The sequence below is a fragment of the Thermobia domestica genome, chromosome 10 (genome assembly GCF_964235325.1).
Source record: "Thermobia domestica chromosome 10, izTheDome1.hap1.1, whole genome shotgun sequence".
Classification (NCBI taxonomy): domain Eukaryota; kingdom Metazoa; phylum Arthropoda; class Insecta; order Zygentoma; family Lepismatidae; genus Thermobia; species Thermobia domestica.
In genome coordinates this window covers 246,178,719-246,203,789 of record NC_137463.1, presented here as the reverse complement: position 1 = coordinate 246,203,789, position 25,071 = coordinate 246,178,719, and the positions used below count along the sequence as shown (strand labels likewise).

The window sequence follows — 25,071 nt, the reverse complement described above, 5'->3', positions numbered from 1 at the left end:
CTTGGATAAAGAATTGGCAAAAATAAAAGATATAAAGTAAAAAAATAAAAAAAAAGTCAAGGCAACTCTACGAGGGTGAGTCAAAAATTATCCTCAATGTAACTGTAACTTTTATTACATTGTTCATACTGACTTTTGTTCTCGTTTATTTTATTGTTATGCTCTTGTGGTCATGCTATGAAAGTTTGATCCTAATTCCTTCATTTGTCTTCCTTTTGTTGCGGATAGATCATAACCGCTTCATTAGATGTTTGCACCAATGAGGAACAACAAGCAGTGATCCGGTATTTGTAGTCGGAAGGTGTACCCGTATCAGGGGCCGCAATTCATTCATGAAATACATGAAAATGTCAAAAATGGTCGCACAACTGTTACGCACGAGAAGGAGACAGACTACGATCTACGACAACTACCTCGTGTGTTAACATTTGTACGACCATTTCTGAATTTTTTAGTACATTCGTAGACACTCTGCTGCGGCAAGACACTGTTCCCGTATTGTGTCGAAAGACTTTGATGAATTGCGGCCTCTGATACACCTTCCGACCACAAGAACCGGGTCAGTGCTCGCTGTTCCTCTTTGGTGCAAACTTCTAATGGAGCGGCCATGATCTATCTGCAACAAAAGGAAGACAAAAGGAGGAATTAGGATCAAACTTTCATAGAATGACCACAACAGTACAACAATAAAATAAACGAGGACAGATCACAGTATTAACAATGTAAGAAATTCATAGCTACATTGCGCATAATTTTTGATTACCCTCGTATAAACAGAAATGATTCGCGTATTCTCAAGAAATGTTAAAGCAAATGACGATAGGAATTATTTATACCTGCCGCATTTTTTAACAAGAAAATGTTAGTACTTTCATAAACTATATATCTTTCAAACAACGCTGGTGAATCAGACAATAGTATATTAGATTATCTTAGCAGTATTATTTAGTTTATTTGTAATTTAACGATTAAATTGGTTACTTATTAATTACATACTTATTAAATTAGTTACTATTATTATGCAAAATACATACTATTTATTACTTTAGGCAAGCATTTACATGCAAATCGTCACTACACAATTTACTATTAACTTAAGAAAAAGGTCATATATAGTACTTCATTAAAACTGATACATATTAGATTTCATCAATGCATTAACATTTTATTATTATTATTTATTTATTTATTGGTAAATAAATTCATACAAAAGAAATAAAATGCTTTGACAAATCATCGGGAGACGATATATTATCCTTATACTAAAAGAAAGCTCCCCGAGTGACTTCGTTACGCCTCTCCGCACATATGGAAGGACGCATACCCCAACACTAAGACATATTTTTCACTGTTTGGGGAATCATAGTAAGTGTAACAAAAACTGATGTACAAGTTGTAACATTGATTAACCTACGGTTGGCCTGACTACCATAAATTCCTCGAAATTTTTATTTATTATTTCATTATAAAAGAATTTATTTACTAGTTTCTGTAAAGAGTTGCTATAGAAATCGATATAAAGAAATTAAAGAAACACAAATCTCCAGCTGTAGACGAAATTCCGGCTGAGTTAATCTTAGCATGAGGGGAAAAACTGGAATAAGATACACAAATTTATTCTCCTTATCTGGAACATGGAGAAACTGCCACAAGAATGGAAAGAATCAATCACTGTTCCAATTTACAAGAAAGGAAATAAAACTGATAATAATAATTATCGAGGTATTTCTCTTCTGTCAATATACTATAAAATACTCTCAAACATTCTATTAACAAAATTGCTTCCATACATAGATGAAATTATTGGAAATCAGTGCGGATTTAGACGAAATCGATCAACTATCGACTAAATATTTACCATTCGACAAATACTCGAAAAGAAATGGAATTTGAAATGTCGAAAAAGCTAGTTAGATTAATTAAGATGTGTTTAAATGAATCCCAAAGTAAAGTACGGTAACAAAATTCTTGTGACACGAGCCTTCATATCGAAAATAGCCCGAAACAAGGAAGTAAAGTGTTGTCATTATTATTCAACTTTGTTTTGGAGTATGCTATAAGGAAAATCAAAGATAGCAACCAGGGCCTACAGCTGAATGGTATTCACCAGGTTATGGCGTATGCTGATGATGTAAATATAATAGGAGATGACAGGACAACAATAGAAAGAAATGCAGAGGTCTTATTAAACGCTTCAAGCGACATGAGTTTAGAAGTAAAGGCAGAGAAAATTATACTTGGATTCGCCGGGATCGTAATAGTGCAAATTATGGATGCGTCGAAATATCAAATAATGCTTTCGACAAAGTAGATACTTTCAAATATTTAGGATTAATGTTAATAGGCCAAAACCATATCCTCGAAGAAATTAAATGTCGACTGAAAGCAGGAAATTTGTATTATTCAGTTCAAAAGTTCTGTCGTCGCGAATTCTGTCAACGATTATGAAGCTTGAAAATATAAAACGATAATTATATCTGTTGTGCTGCATGGTTGCGAAACATGGTCGCTTACTTTGAGAGAAGAACGTAGACTGAAAGTATCTAAGAATAAAATCGTGAGGCGAATATTAGGACCTAAAAGGAACGGGAATGGAGAATGGTGGAAAGTTCGTAACGAGGAACTGCATGATTTAATATCGTTTACCAAACATTGTTAGGTCATTAAGTCTAGAAGGCTCAGGTGAGAAGTAGCCAGAGTGGAAGAAGTAGGAACGATCTTCAAGTTCTGACCCGTAATCCAATCGGAAAACGTTAATTAGGAAGATCTAGACACAGATGGGAGGACAATATTAAGATGGATCTCGCAGAAATAGGAATACAAAGTAGAAACTGAATCCAGTTGGCTAAGGACAGAATTCAATGGAGATCTTTTGAAGTTATAACATAAAAATGAAATTACTGACACACCATTATACTACTACTATGTGATCTGACTGCACAAACACTTTTTGTTTTACCAGTTATGAAATTTGTATTGTGTACATAGAGTTTTATCTCTTAAACCTTGCTTCCTGGGAATATCTAAAATTAAAAGTATATTATCAAAATTGCATTTACTAATCACTTAAACTACTAGAAACGAAGACACGTGCCGTGTCGCATCGCCATATATTTGGACACTTCCGAATTTTTGGAGTATTCAACCTGCAAACTAGTCTTGAACTCGAAGGTTATATTGAGAATCAAACAAAAAATTTGAGAACATCCTGTATTTATTAGAATATTTTGCACCTTTAGTGAAAGGATTTTGCCAAAGCATACATAGCCTCTTTCATATGATCCTATATCGTTGCGATGAAATTTATTGATCACAATTGGATACAAAAATGTAAGACCGGCAATGCATTGATGATTCCAATATTATCAACCAAATATCATACATATGTATACATTTAATGTAACATATTTATAGAATATTGTACAGAATTTTATGATTCATCTGTTAAGAGCAGTTTCTTTAACTCATGGAAAATTAATCTGATATCACGCAAAATATCTGTACAACATTCAAGTACAATGTTAGTCACAACCTTCATTAATATGAACATACGAACTAAGACATGCAAATTAGTAAGACTATTGTTAGTGAAATATTAAGACATAAATAAACAAACTCACATACATCTAAACAGATATCATCATAAATTAAAACAATGTGATATTATCAGGGTCTAACCTACTAGAGTTTTCTCTCATAACGTCACGATAACGACTGTGACGACGTTTCTATATCGCTAACTTGATAACTTCAGGTTAAACCCTGTAATCTCACTGAACATACAATGAGATCTCTAATCAACTACAGTTTGTAGAACAGTCGATTGTTAAGATTTACAGATATATGACGAAAAGACAAATCATTTTCCTATATTGACCTTCCTCTTCAATTAAGCTATCTTTGCATCTTTTTTATTTTTTTATATGAATATATATATATATATATATATATATATATATATATATATATATAAAGATATTAAGTTCACGTGTTAACACAGAACAAACACAAGACGTTTCTGTCAAAATGCAATTTGCTTTGCGAAAAAGCTAAGAATTATCAATAGCTATAGCTGCAAGGAAAAACTAAGGAAATTACAGCCAACTTCATATAAACTTTATACACTGTATATCAAGAATGTATACGTATTAAGAATCATACTTTAGAAGCAAATGGGAAACGATTTCTGATGTAACACTCGTTAAACGCAAGAACATAAGCAACTTTTCGCATATTTAATAAGTAAAAAACTAATTACTATTTAGTAACTAAATTCAAAGTAATCAAGCAAACAAGAATTATCATTATTTGAGTTTTTATTACTATCTTAAAAAGCCCTTACTCTTGGATTTAGAATTTATTTCAGTTATGTTCTTTAATCTATACAAGAAAAGGCAAGAGAATTAGTCATAACCACTAACTGAAGGAACTATTCTCGAGTTTTCCTAGTATAGCTACTGAAATTTGAAATAACCTTGATCACGGACTGATTCAATTTATTTCTTGAAGATTTAATGCATCATATACGCCGATTACTTCTGCATATCAAACATTCGACTGATCTAAGAACATTTAATAACGTCTTAAAAGTCACAATTAAAATACTTTTAGAACTAATCACTGCTTTGTATATATACGTTTTAAAAACCCTTATACAAATATAGTGCTCCTTTACAAAAATGTGGAAATATTTTTCTATACGGCCATTGGGCACTTACCACATTGTCGCAATTTTAAAACCCAGCTATACGAAATCCAGAAAAGTAAAAATCATGAATAATTTTCATATTTATAGATCTTGAAAGGTCAAAAAAATATTCCTTTAAAAAAATATCCCTAAACCAAATTTAATTTCGATCATTTATATTAATTTTTTACTGCTATTAGAACAAAATACTTTTAACTTATTACAGGACAATAATGTATCAACACATTTTGTTCAAATTTTTCAAACGGAAACACAATTTAATATATATTTATATCCCTTCAAAGCTGGGTTGCGCTCAAAAAAAAAAAAAAAAAAAAAAAAAAAAAAAAAAAAAAAATCTAAATGCCACCCAATCCCATTACTATTATATTTTAAAAAAAGGAACTTTTGAACAATAAAATATTTAATTCTTACTAAAAATAGTATTTAGAAACCTTTCAATTAACTGTTTCGTTCAGTGTGAATAAGAAAAAATTCCATGCATCATTAAACAATACTCACATAATCCTGTTTTCTAACATCATATCCACATTGTTTGTTCTTTATTATTTCCTGAAATAAATAAATAAATAAAATTTACTGTAGATTAATTTATATAAAAAAATATAAAGTTATAGCAGGCTAAATATTGTTACATCTTAGATTATACATTAATTTTAATGCATTGTCTTGACTATGAGGCGTTCCAAATAGTAAGAGCAAATTCAACAAATCCTTGTTTTGGAAAAAGTCCATTTTAAACTTATTTATGCAGCAAAATCAAAGAAACCTTGCTCTATCAATCAGAGGCGGATCTAGCCGGGGCCGAGGAAGGCTAGGCTCCCCCCAGTTTTACGAGTGGCAAAAATAATTGAAGCTATTATTTATATATTTTTGGAAGTTTATAGTAAACTTGTATCTATCATAGTCTGGGTTCTGATTGTCTCCCCAGTTTTTACCTTCTAGATTCACCTCGGCAATTAGTTATTATTACTATTAATATTTATGTTACTATTTTTTAAAACTATCAGGTGCTGAGTTCTCTCTTATTGCACGGAATGCTTTAATTTACGAAATACACACGAAAATCGTAATTAACCCTTTAACACACCATTCTTCCGATCAGACTGATTTTTTTAAATCTGGAGTGGTTTTGGTGTGGGGAAAAAGCTATTTAAAAAAAATGAAAATAATATGGGGTCTATGTGATATTTTATGGTGTTTGCATATAGGGTCTACGCAAAGTTGCGCGTTGACATCTGCAAAGTCCACTAAAACCAGATAAAACCAACAAAACGCGACGAATGTCAGCGTACTTGCACTTTTGCACTCATTACACTTCTGTCTAACGCAGAAAAAGTCAACAGTTTAAAGCTGTCCACCTAAACGAGCAAAGAAAACTCAAAAATGACAATATGGCGTAACTCCGCATGCAACAAGTAAGACAAGGAGTCCAACGCTGGCTTACTATGACATCTAGCGAGAAATTCAGAACTTCTTTAGTGAAAGGGCATCTTAGCTGATACGTAAAGCTGCTTTTCTATGTCCGAACTAGAAACTACATGGTCCAATGCAATTTCAAAGTAAACTTTGCATATATGCAAAGCTGCGCGCTAAAGGGTTAATTTTATTGAAAAAGTACTGTTATTAACAAATACTCTCAACAACTTTCCTACAAAATGAAAATGAAATCTTTCAGTTTAACATCCACGAATATGCCCTTTAGGCTAAAGGTGTCGGGTGATTAAGGCAAGTGAATGATGATGGAAGAATTGGTGGAATGAAAGGTGGGAGGAAACGGGAGTACCCCGAAAAAACCCATGGACACGATGTTGTCCACCACCAGCTTATTTTGCCTGGGATCGAACGAGGCAAAGCCAGAATAAATGCTCTGCCACTGAGCCACCGGACTCCCCCCTACCACACACACACTTTCCAAAGTCATTTGTGAAGGATGGTTCTTTCTGACATTGTCCTAAAACCACTGTGGACAAGTAATACGTCATGATAAAGTCTTGGTTGTACGTATTCTAAAGTTAACACAACGCGAAGTGTGCTCCAGATATTACTTTTCGAAAATTTATTATTTTAAAATTATTTTATTAGCATCAGTGTTCTGAAATAGTAATGAAATCTTGCAACTAAAATCTCACCCGCCTCACGATACGTGAGTTATTCGTCTTCAGTTAAAGAATGCTCTTGCTGACACTACTTTTCGAAAGTTGGTTCGTGAGTTTTACTGTCGGGCGATCAACTTAAGATTTGCTACGGTCTGAATAGTTTCATTTTTGACAACAGTAGAAAATATAATTCGTATTCACTTCCTGGTTATAAACAAAGAAAGAAAAAAAAAAGAAGAAGAAGAAGGAAGGAAGGAAACTCAAATTGTCCAATAACCGTTTTACGTGCCATGAGATTCCCATTGTCATGATTAGTTTACTGGGGTAATTTCAGCAACCACTCCTGTTGCTATCATCAACCAGACACTTAATTGAAGCACACTGGCTTCTGAAGAATTTTTACATGTTATTCACCCAGGAAAATGTAATACCAAAATCTATCGATGATTACGTACACAAACCATTTCTAAGGTGAATAACATGTAAAAATCTTTGCGAGTCAACGGTTTTCAATTAAGTGCCAGGCCAATGATAGCAACAGGAGTAATTGGTTCCAGAAATGAACCAAGTAAACTGATCAGCAGAATAGGAATCACAAGGCACATACGGTTAATGGCTATTAATTATCCAAGATCAGTTCGCATTGGATCCTTCGTCAACCAAGTGAGGAGGAGGAGGCCTTTGAATGACAACTGCCAGTTGACTTCTGACAAGAAGTCGTTCTACCAATAAATGCGAGTTTGCGATAACGAAGAATGAAGCTTCCATTCACTCTTCAACCTAGAAGACGACAAGATAATCTAAACACCGGAAACACGAATTTTTTCTTCATCCCAGAAATTTCTCAAGTCTCTCCGAACACGTAAGTTCTTTATGCCATTTACTGGAACATAAAGGGACCACACAATCGCTTTCTGTAGAATGGATCAACATCGTAAATAGATGGTAGACACTGATAACAAACTTACGAATAAAGACCCTTGACGAAAAGTGGCCCACAAATTTGTTGATTTATTGAAACTTGAACTACCACATTTATTCATAGGCAAGCAAGCAATATATTAGAGTAGTGTTTGATTGCTTACAGAGAAAAATGTTTAGTTTTATATGCAATAAGTGTGTAATAAATCCGATTATCAGCAATTTAAAATCTTTGAAAATATTTGAGAAAAACGAAAATTTAGGCTTCTTTTCGACAACAACATGTGTGTTTTGTTTTATTACAAAATGTACGTGATTCTCTTAATATTCTAACATATTTCCGTATTTATTTCAGTTTTATGGTGCGAAAAATCGGTTTGGCTAAGTCTCAAAATCGGAGAAAACGTATTTAAGGGCAATTTTATCGAATCAATGATTTGTGAACTGATAGACCAACGCATTGGACTACATCCAGCATTTGCCGTAAGGTGGCTGGGAAAAACTCACTTAGCTCAATTTTGCATCTGACATACCATAATCTTTGTAATTTGCATGCTACGGTTCCACGACATTGTCATAAAACTTCTACCTTATTCAACATACACAACTCAAAAACAAACAAAAAATATTTAGGCAGAATGTACGTACGTTTGGCTTTCTCTTACAACACGAGAAAGGAACACCACACGCCTCCCTACTACCAACTTCTCTAGAAGAACAATTAAAATAATTGTTCTTATCCCAATCTTTTGGCCCCTCGATCCCACAGCATTGAAGCTGAAATATAGAAAACAAAACATTATTAAATCTACAAAGAATATATTTAAAAATAATATGAACTGACACAATTTAAACAACTAGTATCATACACATATTACTGTTAACATACAAATTAACATACTATTTTAATTGGACTCATTAGGCTGTACAAAATACAGAAAATTTAACTTAGTATATTGAACATTTCCAGTAGGAGAAGATTACAGTAGCTTACGTTAAATTTTCAAGTATCTAACAAATGCAAAAACAGATTAGATAGACCATTTCTTTTTGATAGGATATATTAGGACGTAATTGCGTTAAGAAGTACCGATTTATGGCAATGTGGTTAATTATGATTAAAAGAGGAAAGAATGTGGATTATTATGTTCGTTTATATGTTTTTGTAGGATCATATTAAGCATTTGTTTATATTGCCTAGTTATGTATATGTTCATACTGACGTCATTTTCTGTAGATATCGTATCTGGTATTAAAGTATAGTGTAAGGGGAAAAAACAAGGAATGTCCATGTGTGTGCTTCATGGGGTCCTTTGTCCTATTTGTTGGTGATTCTTGGTACTATTTGACTGTATATAACATGCATGCATAGATGTAGAAACGTCGATGTGAAAAAGGCAAAAAAATTTGACTAACCCTATTCTTTTTTACGCGGTTTTCAATATTAAAACGCAGTTTTCTCGAAAATGCACTTTTGTGACATTCCTTCTTTTATCCTCTTACCCTTCATATGTGTAGTGATATATTTTGATAATGATTTGTTTGCAGTATAGTTATATAACTGATTTAGCTATATATGAGGATATTTATATGTAGTTACAATATAGGAGTAACCTAATGCAATATGGGAAGTTCTTCTTTAACTACCTACTACAACACTCACAAGAAACGTTGTAAGTTACAAATCAATATAGGAGAGTTGGACTATATAAATTTCGTATTTTACTATTTTCGGTGAGGAAAAATTATTATAATATGAAATGGCCAATTACTTGCTTTAAATTAAATAATTAATTAATTAATTACTTTAAAAATTAATTCTGATCACAATATTCATAAATAACTCATAATCAGAATTCATAATATCATAGTATATTTTAAGGTATTTGTCGAAATAATTAACATTTAAACTTAAAAATGCTAGCGACTTTCTATATCAAGTGTGCCCTTACTAGTGCTGCTGTCGATGTGTGTTTTCCCGTATCTTCCTCGAAAGACGAACAAGTTGCTTTGATTGAGTTTTTTTCAATAGTTGAATGTGGACAGGATTGCCACATTGACAGGCTTCGTTGTACATTGTCCTGTTAGCTATCCTAAGTAGCCTACAATCTTCACTCATCAAGACCAAACGACTCAATAACAAATTGGCAACACAGCCGAATTCATTTACTTCTTTCCCCGAAGCAAAGGGATGGTTTCCTCCGTAAGAGGGCAACACGGGTAAGGTCGAAGTATGTTTCATATATTTTCAGAGGTCACACTTGAAACAGAAAGACTCTAGTATATTCTTAGTCAAAAATTCCAAATTTACATTAGTAACTTGCAACCACTGAGCCTGCTCGTGATGATTTTCTTTTTTTTTAATTTGAAGACTTCAAGTGACTGAAAGATTAAAAATAAATAAATCTGCTATTTGGTGCATAATTATGCTATCAAGTTCTTGCATACCTCCTGTAGAAGTATTAGGGTAAAATTCCACAAATGGATTCCTTTCCTTGTGCGTCTACATGACACTATTTTTTTTTACCGAATGTTTGTCTCACAAACTAATTCACATTATAAATGTATCTTATAAAATCCAAATATCAGCATACATAAACACATAATGACAAACGATGTTATTCATCTAATAATGAGATCTTACCCAATCTTCTTGAATCCAGTCTATCAAATTCTGTTGATCTGGATCCTCCCTATAATGAACTATAAATGCTTGGAAACCTCCAGTTGCTTGAGATTTTATCTGAAAAACGAAACGTGGAATATGTAACATCATATAAGATAAATCAAGGTTGACATTTTTTTCTTCAACTTCGAGTTTTAAGAAGTCATCTAATCTCATTAGGATCTTACCGTTAAGGCAAGCCAACTACTTCTGTTCAGCCTTAATCAGAAAAATTTTATTAAAGAAATTGTAATCATGACTTCGATTCAGACATTATGTAAGACCTTTATTTTATTTTATTTTATTTTTTTAAGTTTTATCCTACTCATATGTACGTCCTAGAACTGAAATTAGGTAGTACATTAACATTGTTACAAAGTATTAATACAATTTTGCATTAATCTAAATCTGTAGGTACCTTTGTGTAAGTTTTTAGCAAACGTTTTAAGTGCACAATTTTAACTGTCAATAAACTTAGAAATACCAGTTATTATCGCCATGTGAATGACTGCTTCTACACATAAACGAAGAATTGCTGAAGTCTCAAGGACGAACAAGAAAATCACCAAATATTTTACGATGTTAAATAAGGCGTGTGAGGTTTCGGAAACCAATATGTAATTAAAATCTAATGAACACCTGTCACGTTATGGTATTTATTTCTGAAATTGATCAATACATATGAATGATGTAGCAACTGAAATTTTGAGGAGGAATCTTTTGACATAATAAGAATACTGGCCTAGGGAAATGTATTCAGCATGACAAGACTTGCCGACATATAAGGGTAGACTAGCCTTCGGCTAGTTGGAGACTCCGTCCCAGACTCCCGCGTTTGCTCGGCCTACGGCCTCGCATCTCTTAAACTCACAATTCTACCGAATTTTAAGTTTCTTTTCTTATTTCAACTATCTACAAGATAAGATTTTGTATCCCAAGAAAACGTCCACTTAAATAACATAGGAATTTCTTAATCTCCCCTTTAGACCCCTTAAAAACTAAAAATATTTACTTTTGGCAATTTTCCTACTGGTTAGTTCTTGAAAACTACAATTATGCCAAATTTTATCATTCTAATCCTGCCGGAAGTGCCTACACATTTTGGGGTGCAAAAGTTGTCCCTTTTAAATAACATGGGAAAGATTTTTCAGTTCCCCATAAAACCACTGTAAAGTTGGAAATTTTTATTTTGGTGATTTACTTAGTTAACACTTACGCAACGGCGGGAAATTTAAATGTTAAAGCGTGGATAACGGCATGAAATAAAGGTATCAAAAAAATTAATATCTCCGTTATTTATCACTTGTTTTCTTTGAAACTTGCAACACTTGGTAACAATGGATAGATTTAATCATATTTATAAAATGATGGAGTTATCTTGTATAGTTTTTGAGTTGCCTACCTTTAAGGATAGACTCTATTTTTTGCCTTTGAAGAATAGTAAAAGTACACAAAAAACACAAAATATTAGCGAAAACTACAGGAATCTCTACAAGAAACTATCTAAACTTACCCATAGTACTATGCATTCACCTCTCCATCCCCATAATAATATTTACATTGTCACATACACTATAATCCACAATAGTACATTAGAACTCAAATTTTTCGCGTGTACGATATAGTTGAAAGCACTTTCGAACACATTATGACTTGTTTCCTTTGAAACTTGCAACGCTTGGCAATAATAGACAAATGTAGTGATATTTGAAAACTGATGATTTTATCTAGTACTGTTTGGTTAGCCTACTTTTCAGGATAAATATTATTTTTGCGGATTTATTCTTTTTGAAAAGTAAACAAAAAGAAAAACTGTAATGAAAAACTACAGAAAACTACACAAGAAAAACTATATCTATAGTCACTTATAATACTATGCACACTCCTCTTGATCTTCATAATAATATATGCACTTCCACATCCATATGTACTCACACAGTTGTGACCTAGAAGTCCCAATATTTTTCGCGTGTATGATATAGCTGAAAGCACTTTCCAACACAAAGGGCAACATTACACTCAGGGCAGTAGTAGGTTGTGTATTTGTTTATTGGTTTACCAACGCGATATTTCCCATGGTCATAACAAACTTTGCATTTTCTTTGGCGTTTTTTCTGGGCTTTTATTCCGGGCAAATTTGAGCAGTTGGGGAAGGGAAAGTGATCTCTTGCAAGAAGTCTTCCTGCCGTGGTTGGTAGACGAGGCTCAACAATTTCTATTCCCACTGAAGCAATCAGTCCGTCTGTAACTTGGACAAGAAACTGTCGCAGGCTTATTTGTTTACCCGTGGCCTTTTTGTAGAGGATAAAAGAATTCACTAGACACAAATCAAACAAATGAAAAAATAGTTTCTTCCACCATTTGACAGACTTGCGCCGCATAGAGTAGTACGCGAGAAGTTGGTCCGATTTGTCTACACCGATTTTATAATTGTTGTAATCAGAGACAACAGAAGGTATCAATTTCTCGTGTTTCCCTTTTGCAGTCTTTTTCTCAACAAATTCAAGATTGTGAGCACTCGTAAGCATGTATACATCTCGCACATCTTTCCACTTTAGGGCAAGAAGATGGTCTCTTTGGCTCGCAACAAGTTCCCCTTTTTTCAGTTTCTGTGATAAGGCATCCTTTGGCAGCTCCTTTCTGTTTGCCATGACAGTCCCTACACACTTGATACCATCCCCCCACATCTTGTCAAACAAAACTGGACTAGAGAACCATCTGTCCATGTACACAGTGTGCCATTGATTTTTTACATTTTCGCAAAGTCTATCAACGACATTTATTGCTTTATTGTATTCCGCATCACTAGTTTGAGCACCCGTGTATACTTCTAAGTTACAAACGTAACCGCTTTTGGCTTCTGTAAGTTCAAATATTTTAATTCCATACTTTTGAGGTTTTCCTTTCATATATACCCGAAAACTTACACGTCCACGAAACCCACAAATAGCCTCGTCGACCGTGAGGAACTCCTCGGGAGCATACGTGGTTTTGAAAGATTTTTGCAAAATGTCAAATAGTGGTCTGATTTTATGTAAAGGATCGTATCCTGCCTGTTTTTTTGGTATTTGTGTTTCGTTGTTGTTTAGATGCAACATCGTAAAAATTTGTAGAAATTTATCTCTCGACATGCCTATTGATTTCGTGAAAGTTGTTTGCAACACGGGAGTTGTACTCCAATAATCATAAAGGGTAGGTTTCTTTACCAAACACATGTGTACCAGAACCGAGACGAAGAGTTTCACATCTTTGATAGTGACAGGTTTCCATTTTCTGAAAACTGATTTTTTTTTCAGTGGACCTTCCTTCTCTCGTTGAGCTATTTGTTGTTGCGCATATCTGTTTGTTTCAACAACAATTAGCTTGAATACATCATCGCCAATAAAGAGAGACAAGGCATCGACAGGAGACATTTCTGGGGACCAATTGGTGGATGGGGTGATACCTGAATGACCACGAAACGTTGGCTTGTTAGTCATTTCGATAACGTCCGCCCACGAAGAGCGCGAAGTCCCGTCAACTTTTCTTTTTTTTTCAGCAGGCAGCATAACATCTTCTTCCTCCGAACTGTAAGCATCACTTTTTTCCTGCTCTAACTCACTCTCAAGTTCATAAGCATCGGAGTCTGAATCAAAAATAAGTTCCGCAATCATTTCTTCACTTATTTTCGTTTGCCGAACAGATAAAGGCCGATCGCGAATGCCTGAACTAGTGCTTGGTTCATCCATCGTATAGTACAAAAAAGGACTCGAAATGAACACAGGTGCACTTATCAACACACAAGGAGAAACTAGCTTACTGTAGTATGATTTTTAATTTTAGTAACGTAGGAAGAAAGAAAAAAGAAAGAGAAAGAGGAAGAAAGAAAAACAACAGCAGTAGCTCCATGACAAGAAACACGTGCTGACCGAACAAAGGCGTTTTATTTTCTTTCTCTAGTATGGTCAGCAATTTTGTGGCTATGATTACGTCATAGACTAGACATAACATAATCAGTGTTTCTAGCCAACACAAAAAAGACCAAAGATAGTGCCCAAACAAAAATCTCAGTAAAAATTTAAAACTACGTCACATTTAAAAATTAAAAAGCACGAGGTTGTATATATACAACCACCGTCGTCTACGCGACTTACGGTTTGGTTGTACATATACAACGGTCGTTCACAATGTGTTAACGCTAACAAAAACGTACAAGCATACCGAATTTCATGTTTCTATTCCAATTCGAAGTACATACTTAAAATATACGATTATAGGTTCAAAAAAAGCAATTTAAATAACATGGGGAATTTTTTCATCACTCCCTAAAAATTAAAAATATTCACTTTTGGCAATTGTCCTGTGGGTTAGTCCCGAAAAGCTACCATTATGCCAAATTTTATAATTGTAGATCTACAGGACGTGCGCAATAATTTTGGGGTGTACGAAATGTCCCATATAAATAATATGGGAAAGATTTTTCAATTCCCTATAAAACCACTCTAAAGTTGGAAATTTTTATTATTGGTGATTTATTTAGGTAATGATAAAGCATACCGAATTTCAAGTTGTTATTCCAAGTACCTAAAATATGAGATTATAGGTCCAAAAAAGGCCTCATTAAATTTCATAGGGAATTTCTTCATTTCCCCTTTAGACCCCTCTAAAACTTAAAAATATTTACTTTTGGCAATTTTTCTATTGCTTAGTCCCGAAAAGCTACAATCATGCCAAGTTTCAACTTTCCACGTCACCTGGAAGTACCCCTTAATTTTATGTCAGTCAGTTCATGTATTTTTATACTGTATATACTTAGGTTAAAGAAAAATTAAAAATGTAGTACAAATTTCAGAGTTGCGGCAACCCCCACTTGACACTTATGATATCATTTTTGCTAAATCTGGAAACTTTCCCTTTAAAACATGCACGAAAAATAAAAAAGATATATACATAAAATTACCCAGTCTTTGAAAATGAATCCTAAGATCCCTGCTGTCATTTCCAACAATAGCAAAATTGCTAAGAAGATGGCATACTGAAAAAGATAAAAGAAGAAATTAGACAATTGTACTAGATACAATTCGCAATACTACTGAATATATATATTGCACGTTTGTCCCCATTTACTCTCATATTATTTAACAATATTTTGGTCACAGTTTAACTCTACTCACTTGTGCAAGTGAATAAACAAGAAGTCCAATGTAACCACAGATAGTAAAAATAATTAAAGGAAGCATATAATTTAATAAAATGTAATAAAAGAATATACTAAAAATACAAATACAAATAATAATAATAATAATAATAATAATAATAAAGTTTAAAGTATTAGTAACCCAATATACTACCTGAAAACAATTTTTTATTTTAAGTTTTAAATTATTTATTTTACGTATTTTTATAGTGTTTAACAAGACTGATCAAATCACAAGAAATACATTCATGTATCAGATATTAAAACATGTACTAAACAAATATTTGTGGGGTTTTGATTTTTTACAAAAAAAAAGTTAAAACATTCATAAAACAAAAAAAGTATTATTTACTGAAAATTTATGAAAAGTTTTTTTTTTCTCTTCCGTATATACAAGATAATCTTAATAATGCAGGACATAGCAGAAATTTGTATTAGATGTATTCACCAATACTGTTTTCACGTTTCCCAAAATATTGAAAATAAAAATCTTACAAATTCTCGGGTAATTTTCTACTGCTTACAAGTACTGTATTTAGTTAAATAGTTACTGTTTGTGAAACATTTAATTGCCTTTACGTGTTACACCAGGGAATGTTTTGAGTTTTTCCTTCTGAAAATGTCCCACACAAAATTCGAACATCTCGTGTGTGCATCTTAGTAAACCATTTCGATTCCTTTTTCCTCCCTTCTATGTCAAGTATCAGAACACGCTGAGAAACACGTTTAATTATTTTAAATGAAAAGTCCACATATCAAATTTCAAGTGTCTATCCAAAAATAATTCTGTGATATGAACATCATATTGTAATAATTTCAACCCCCACCTTTTTCCTTCCACCTATTTTCTTTCCTTGTAGGTTACAATCAAAAAAACGCCGAAACACGTGTTTAAATATTTCAAATGAGAAGTCTAAATATCAAATTTCATCTCTCTAGAACCTAAGATATCCGAGATATGAGTATATAACCCCTATGCCCTATTTCTACGTCAAATTTCGAACAATCCTTCGTTAGTGGACTTTACGTCACAAATCTTATTTACTGTCTAAATTTCAAGTTTCTAGCTTAAGCAGTTTGGCCTAGATATTGATCAGTCAGTGAGTTAGGATTTCTTCTTTTATACAAAGAGATAAAACAGTCTAAAGCGTACGACGTTAATGGCATATTTTGTTTGACAATAGCGAACATCTCGACAACACTAACTATTCCCCTAGATAGTATTCTGCAACGAATACTATATCGCTAAATACTATTTTGTAAATATTAGTTACTACTTCACTACACAGTACTTTGCAAGTATTACTAACTAATATTTACTATATGATACTATTTTACTATATAATATTTTGTAACAACTATTTCACTAAACAGTGTTTTGTAACTACCAGAGGGGGCGCGGTGGCTCAGTGGTGAAGCGTTCACCTCCGGTGCTTGAGGTCCCTGGTTCGATCCGTTTGCGCCGTGTGGACTTTGTAGTGGACAAAGATCGTGCTCGTGAGTTTTCGCAGGGTTCTCCGTTTCCTCCCTCTTTCTTCATTCCACCATTTCATTCATTACTAATCTTCACCGTCTTTTTTTAGCCTCACCAGCATAACCCTGGGACGTAAAACTCAAAGATTTCATTTCATTTTGTAACTACCACACATAGTTACACATAGAAAGTGTACGATTATTCTCCAAGTTCAACATATTTTTGAAAAAGGGTAAAAGTACTTGAGTATAAACCCTTAAGAAAACATATGTGCACGCTTCAAGAATCAACTGCAGTAAAACAAATTATATAATCTAGGAAGATACTATTAATTCTTTCCTCTTTTTTATTTGTTCTTCTTAAATATTACCTGTTAAAATAATGCTAGCAACCAAGAAGAAAAGATTTTTTGCGCCTTTTCATAATCTTCTATAAATGATCATTTATGTACCTATCTATGTATCATTTATGTAATTAAACGTTCTTTACAACCATTTTCTGTATGTTTTGTTTTAATTCCTGATTTATGATTGCAGATGTTCAGCTTTTGTCTCTTCCTTTCGTGGAATTCTGATTACGCTTATTAAAACAAGAATGAACAATAAAAGCATTAAGGGGATTTATAAAAAGAAAAGAAAATGAAAGAAAGTAAACGAATTAATAGGAGAAAAACAGTTTGTTTCATGTAACAGGGCGCGGTCTCAACTACAAAAATCATACTAGGATTAACAAGTATTTATAACTGTATAAGTGCAGCTGCTCCTATATAAGTAACTTATTTATAAAATAATGAGTCATTCCACGTCAAATCATCCAGTAAAATGTCTTTTTTAACCCGTACCTCAGTTTTGCCTATATGTGCACCTGCACATTTATTACTGAGTACCTCACATCTATCTATTTCAGCAGGCGCTGAACATGTATTTTTTTTTTTTTTTTTTTAAATAAATCCGTGGATAAGTTCAGAAACTCCTTGCATTTATTTATTTATTTATTTATAAGAAGTAAGTGTTCGGTTATGCTGTATTTCGCCCTTACTGTCCTGGTTTGGATGCAGGCATTGAGATACTTCAACCCCCCCCCCCAACACACACATACACACACCATAGATCAAGCTTATGTAATTTGTAATTTAATAATTCATAAATTTGATAACTATTAATAATGCAAACATCCCACGGTTTTTCTTTCGTAACTCTTTAGAGCAGAGTTTACATTCAGCTGAAGACAAAATTACCACCAAACATCTGTACCTTCCGTGTAATTTTTGTTTAATGATCCAGTATTTAGCTCCATAAAAAATGTAAGTTATAACATTATTTGTTTTTATTTTTTTAAATAAAGACAGGAGTTGGCTATCTTGATGAAATATATATATATATATATATATATATATATATATATATATATATATATATATATATATATATCTTTTTTTTCTGAAAACTACACACCTCGATCTTCTCTGAGAATATTTTCACGCAACTATACTTATTAGATTTTCAGCTATAAAATTTTCAATTTAGAGTGCAATCTCAAGCAGAATTTCGGAAGCTGTGTGTGTGTGTGTGTGTACATGTGCTATTTTCCCAAACTCTGATCGTCGCTAACTCTAAACCTATTTGGTCTAAGGAGGAAAAACTTCACACAGGTAATGATCCTTGTACTACTAACAAGTGACAGAAATTTCATGAGAATCTGAGATGGTGGGTTAAATGGCCCGGATGAACTGACATAGACATACGAATTTATTTTTTTTTTACTAAACAGTTTTATGTTTTTATTTTTCATCCTCGTTGTGTTAGACGTAGAGATGCAAAAAAGCCGGCTTTTTTGAATCGATGGTTTTTTTCACATAAAAAGCCGGCTTTTTTGGGGAAAAAACGAGAATTTTGGAAATTTTGGCTTTTTTCATTTTCATGATTTTTCTATCTAAATAGCTTTCTGATAGTATATTCTATGGTTAGATAAGAATTCCATGACCTAAATGCGATATTTCGCTCTGAAATTCACCAGCAAGATGGATGGAGCACATGTTTTACAAATTAAAGCTAACATGAAGAATGTAGTATTTGAGGGCAATTTTAGAGGCTATTTATCGACATTTTTTTCTTCTCTAGATCATTTTAGTTTGTCATCCGTGTTTCATTTCTAAGAGCTTTTAGTACTCTAGCTTTTAGCGCAAAAGTTAGACTTGCCCGTTTTTCTATTTATCCGTCAAAGCGTACGTTTTTCAATATATCGTCAAGCCGTACTTCCACATTTCTGTTATACTGTAGCTGTGAAGTGATTTAGCAATAATTTTCCGGACACAACCTTGAATACCAATTTATACAAATAATCAGTAGCGGTTTTAGAAAAGTACTTTAGGGGGGGTTCTGATTGTTTCGTTTCCTAAAAAATCCTAATTTTATTTGGGAGGTGCTTGAAGTTTATGAGTACAGGCATAACTAATATTTCGTTTCGTTTATATGTTTAGCAATAATCTTCCGGATACAACCTTAAAAATCATTTTATACTGAGAATCAGTGGCGGATTTAGAAAAGTATTTTGGGAAGGGATTTTCTTACTAATGTTTAGTTTTTCTAAACATTCGTAATTTTTATTTGACGGGAGCTTAAAGTTTATGAGTAAAGGCATAACTAATAGATATTTCGTTTGTTGCAGACATTCCGTAACTTTGGGGAACGGGCTTCAGACCGAAAGACCGCCCCCCCTAACCTTCGTAAAACCGTCACTGCTGGTAATTAGTAATAATAACGATTTAAAAACAATAAGAAAGGAAGTCGGCCAACTCACAGTACACGCACTATTTCTACATTCACAGATGGAATGAAGAAAAGCTTTGTCAGAATGGTCGAATGCTGGTTGAATCCCGGACTTCCCGATAGAAGCGCAAAAGCTAATCACTCAGTCATGTTTGTTGTGCAGTTGTATTTAGCTTAACTTAAATATATTCCGTAGTCCTTTTTTTTTGGGGGGGGGGGGAGTTCCGTAATGATATGTTGAATCCCTCTTGTTAAAAATTCAGAAAACTTGAGGATTGGGTAAACCGTGATGGTGGTTATATAAAACTTAACTGTAGAATTTCAAGAATATACAGAACCAAAAGCTCTAGATGTGCAGCCTTTAAGTGTATCATATAAATCTAAGTATTTCTCTTATGTTTTACTTTAATTTAATTTTGTTTCAAAAAGAGGGTATGGAATATTTTGAAGTAAAAATACTACATACTATTTTGCTAGTTATTTGTGTATTTTTTTAAAAAGAAGTGTTTACTTTTAGGGTTGGCTGGTTTACACCAACTTTTTTTTTTTTTTTTTTTTTTAATAACTGGTTTAAACCAAAAAAATAAAAAGAATGAAAAATGCGAATCGTGTGAACTTCATGGTGACGTTTCCAGATATCAAACCACCTGCAATAGTTTTATTTCCCTTTCACCTTTTAATCAAGTGTCCCATGTTCAATTCTCGGTCGAACCACAACCCTTCTTTCATGCGTAAACCAAGTAGCGGTTCGGATGTCAGTTTAAGCGAAAGTCATCTCCTTGATAACCTCGGTATTTCGTAAGGATGTTAAGCCTAAACATACGAAACGAAACCAAATTGTATATTTCTGCATGCCTAAATGCCTGTTGTTTTATAAAGAAGCCAAGATTGCTTAAATATATTGATAGAAATTGGCAAAATTTATCGATTGCCTACGTAGCTTCCAACATTAGCTTCGATTGGATTTTCAATGGTATCTACGCATGGGCGGCGATTAGGGGGGGCAGTTGCCTCCCCACTTTTTTGAAATGACCCATTAATGTATATAGTTTAATTTGGAAATATTAAGTTTTTGCATGTATTAATGGTTCATAGAATAACAATTGTTCCATAAAATATTTGCCGTCCCGTGAGTACGTATTGGTTGTCTTCCGGTTCAGTTAAGAAAGCTACAGGAATTGCGTTTTAATTGTCACGAAAAATGGCCCAAAAATTAACCTATTAGAGCGCCATAATTCGAGTGTATTTTCATTCTTCTTACAAGGGCTTAATATGTTAGTCAGCCGCTTTGGTACAAATTGAGACAACATTTCGTACAAAAAAGAAGTCCTTCACAACTTGTGAATCACAAGTTATTCTTTAATTGCACAAAAATCGAAAGTTCTTAAAATGTCTTTTCATCTTTCTAATACTAAGGAATATTTTGATTTGATCTTTTTTTATTTTAACATCCCGTTTGGCAGTGAGGCTATATGAGACGAGGACCTACTGATTAACGTGGAATACGAACCGCATGAGCTCCCGCCAGGAATCGAAACCAGGTTTCCCACATCAAAGACGCGGCAATGTTTGCAGTGTAATATACGAGTTTAGGGGTGTACATATACAATTTTGTATATACAATTAAATTTAGTGAATTCAACATAATTCTAGGTTTTAGGATTATTTTGTATAACTGGAGTGATTCTAAGTGTTGTTGAGTTTTGATGTATGTATTCCAAGAAAGTGAAAACTGTACAAGCAACGGACATGCTTCGGGAAGCTGCAAAAGTACTTCTTTAAATGTCGCAGCATATGCTTCTAGTATTTATTATTTTTCTAAGAGTAATAACATACATTTAATAGCATGTGTGGAATTAAAAATATAAGTTGTTCATTAATCCCCGGTTTCAATGTAACTTTTGCAAAACAAGCCTCATTTTTCATTACTATTCGATTAATATTATTTTTTCTGTTTATTTGTTTTGCAAATTTGTTATTAAATAGGCCCCTAATCAGATCGCACAATTTTCCAGACAGAATTTTAAAATGTTCTTGAGCAAGGAATCAAATCTCTTCTTATACCTTCGTTGTTTAAGAGTAAAAAGGGCTAGTATCTACTTGCGTTGCTCTTGCCAATTTACTTAAAAAAATATGAAGCACGATATACGGTATTTAACTGGAAAAGAGAGTATCCTAATAATTATACAGCCTTTCGTCAAACAAAATCTTAGAAGAAACCAGAAAAACTAATATTGATATACAAATATTGAGATCATGTCTTGCTTCCCCACCCCCACTTTTAACGTCCATCCGCCGCCACTGTATCTACGTACTAAATTTGTAATTTAATACCTCAGTTTTAGCGTACTGATTATGATACGTTGACCTTTAAATTTTACATGCAAAGCAATACCAGGATTTTCCCGTTATTGTCTTACATTTCAAGTAATGACAGGATTTTCCCGATGGCCAGGGCGGGAGATTCTCAATTTAAGAAATTTACTGACCGGACTTCTTTAAGCTTATGGGAGTTCTTCCGGAATATCCCCGCTGTTGCATAATAACACCAAGGCGAAACAAACTTATTTCTGTGAATATGTAATATAAATACACAAAGCAAAAAATCTAAATAAAAAAAGCCTGGTTTAAACCAAAAAAGCCTGGTTTAAACATCCCCCCAAAAACGGTTTTTTGGCATTTTCAAAAACACCCATGGTTCTTGCCAACTCTGCTTATTTTTGTATATAGGAGGTTAAAATATTCTTATTATATACATTGGTTAATCCTTTGGAATTCATAATGTAAATATGTTGAAGAAAAATCGTTTGAAATATCTTTTCGAAATTCATAGTTTATTTTCGAGGAAAGTAAGAAGTAGCGGAAGTCCTAAACTTGTCATACGAGGTTCACTACGAAAGTTTTGAGATACGCACTGTTGTGGCACAGTATTTGAATTCCAACAATTGCGTACGGTAGTGGTATCCAGAGCGAAGAAGCGAAGGAAGTTTCAACTCGCCTCGCTTATCGGCGTGGCCATATCGCCTTCACTTGTTTGTTGATGTGAGCATTATTCGGCTGCCTAGAATGGAGCTCGAAAGGGAACATTTTCGGGCAATGATCCTTTACGATTTCAAAAGTGGTTTGAACGAGACACAAAACCTTGACCGTTTGCAGGAGGCATTTTGGGACCTTGCTCCTTCCCGTGCTACAATTTTTCGGTGGTTTGGTGAATTCAGAAGAGGACGGACATCGCTTAAAGATGAAGAGAGAGCTGGACGTCCGGCAACAGCTGTGTCAGATGAAAACATTGCCGCTGTGGAACAAATTATTCGAGAAAATCCTCGAACAACTTTCAAGGACATTGAATCTACAGTGAACATTGGATCGCTAGCAGTAACAAAAATTCTTCATGGTTATCTTTGGCTCAGGAAGGTTTCATCTCGTTGGGTGCCTCACACTTTGACTGAACAGCAGAAGCGCATGCGTGTGGAATGGTGTGAAGAAATGCTTGCAAGATTTGATGGAGGCAATTCTCGACGCGTCTCTGACGATGTTACTGGTGATGAGACTTGGATCTATCAATTTGACCCTGAAAATAAACGCCAGTCTACAGTTTGGATCTTTCCAGACGAAAATCCACCCACGAAAGTGAAGCGACCGTGAAGTGTGGGGAAGAAGATGGTCGCAACTTTCTTCTCCAAAACTGGCCATGTTGCAACTGTTCCACTTGAAGAACAAAGGACTGTTACTGCTCAGTGGTACACCACTGTTTGACTAACAAAAGTGTTCCAGAAGCTTCGGGAACGGCGTCCTAGAACTGGATTGCGTGGGATCCTGCTTCATCATGACAACGCGTCCGCACACACGGCCAACATCACAATTAAGTTTTTAGAATATACGGAGGTCAAACTTATGACTCATCCGCCGTATAGCCCTGACCTGGCCTCGTGTGATTTTTTTTCTGTTCCCCAGGATCAAAGGTCGCATGCGTGGGAAGAGATTTTGCAGCCCTGAAGAAGCCGTAGTGGCTTACGAGAATGAACTTTCAACACTTGAAGAAAAAGAGTGGCAACACTGCTTCCAAAAGTGGTTTTCGATGATGAAAAAGTGTGTACAGTGTAATGGTGAATACTTTGAGAAAATGTAAGTGTTAAATTAATTTTAAGTATGTAAGTTATTTCACATCTCAAAACTTTCGTAGTGATCCTCGTATATCTAAATGAAGAAACTGACGTGTAATTACAATCGTTAATTTGGAATAACCTTGGTATACGTCTATCATTTAATAATGACCGAAATTTTCAATGGGAACTACTCTCTTCCTCAGCAACGTTTTCTTAACTTTAACTCGTATCACGGAATCAATCGTTATGGCATACAAGTATCAAGTAAAACCTCACTTCTATAACATAACGAATGATTTCATACGATATAAGTTTAAATTTGCAGTCAATGCTTTAGGAAAATGCCACTGAGGAAGATGAGAGTTCCGGGTGAAAATTTCAATTACATTAAATAATATATAAAGGTCGATTCAATATTTTCCTTAACCTTGTAATCCCGAACATTACGAACTGCCGTGGCCTACGAATGCATAGAACAATACGAAAGGGCGCTGATAAGTCTTGATGTTTATATTCCCTCGCTATTTGAGAGTAGTTTCAGTGTTATGATTCAGGATATTTAATGCATTTGGTCTCCTTTTTTTCTCAGGTTTGAGTTAAAGAAAGTATAAAGCCAGTAGGGATTTCAAGCAGAAAGTGGGTCACACTATGGAGTTTCTCTTCGTAAAGAGATTTGATACAATGATAATGACATTAGGGGACAGTGTTCCGTCATATGCGTATCTTGATTTCGGACATGGAACCTCAAAATCGTTCAGTTTTACGTCCCACGATTATTCCGTATAGGCTAAAGGAGATGGTGATGATGAGAAATAAATGAAATAGTGGAATAAAGAAAGTGGTAGAAGCTAGGAGAACCCCGAGAAAACCTACGTACATGGTGTTTCTTCATTACAAGGGCCACTTGGCGTGAACTGGAATCGAACCAGGAAACCCCACGAACCAGAAGTGAACTTTCTACCACTAAGCCATCGCGGCCTCCAGGAAACTTCAACACTGAGGATGAAGAATGTCCAGGCAAGTCTATGAAAGAAACTTCTTTTCAGATTGTGGACACTGTGCGTGACATGGTATTTGAAAACAGGAAGATAAAAGCTAAAAGCATGGACGAGTCTGAAAATATCATAAGAGCCGGTAGGCTACATATTCACATT

The 25,071-nt window shown here is 34.0% G+C and overlaps 1 protein-coding gene across 4 annotated transcripts in view; it reads right to left on the bottom strand.

Moving 5' to 3' along the window:
* Tsp26A (Tetraspanin 26A) overlaps positions 1-25,071 on the bottom strand; it is a 212,443-nt gene that overhangs the window by 48,198 nt on the left and 139,174 nt on the right. For all 4 annotated transcript variants that reach the window (XM_081729453.1, XM_081729455.1, XM_081729454.1 and 1 more), the window contains exons 4-7: positions 15,333-15,407; positions 10,373-10,471; positions 8,377-8,505; positions 5,210-5,260 (exon numbers count right to left, since the gene is read on the bottom strand). In XM_081729453.1, the coding sequence (XP_081585579.1) occupies positions 5,210-5,260; positions 8,377-8,505; positions 10,373-10,471; positions 15,333-15,407 (354 nt within the window). The remainder of the gene's footprint in view (positions 1-5,209; positions 5,261-8,376; positions 8,506-10,372; positions 10,472-15,332; positions 15,408-25,071) is intronic.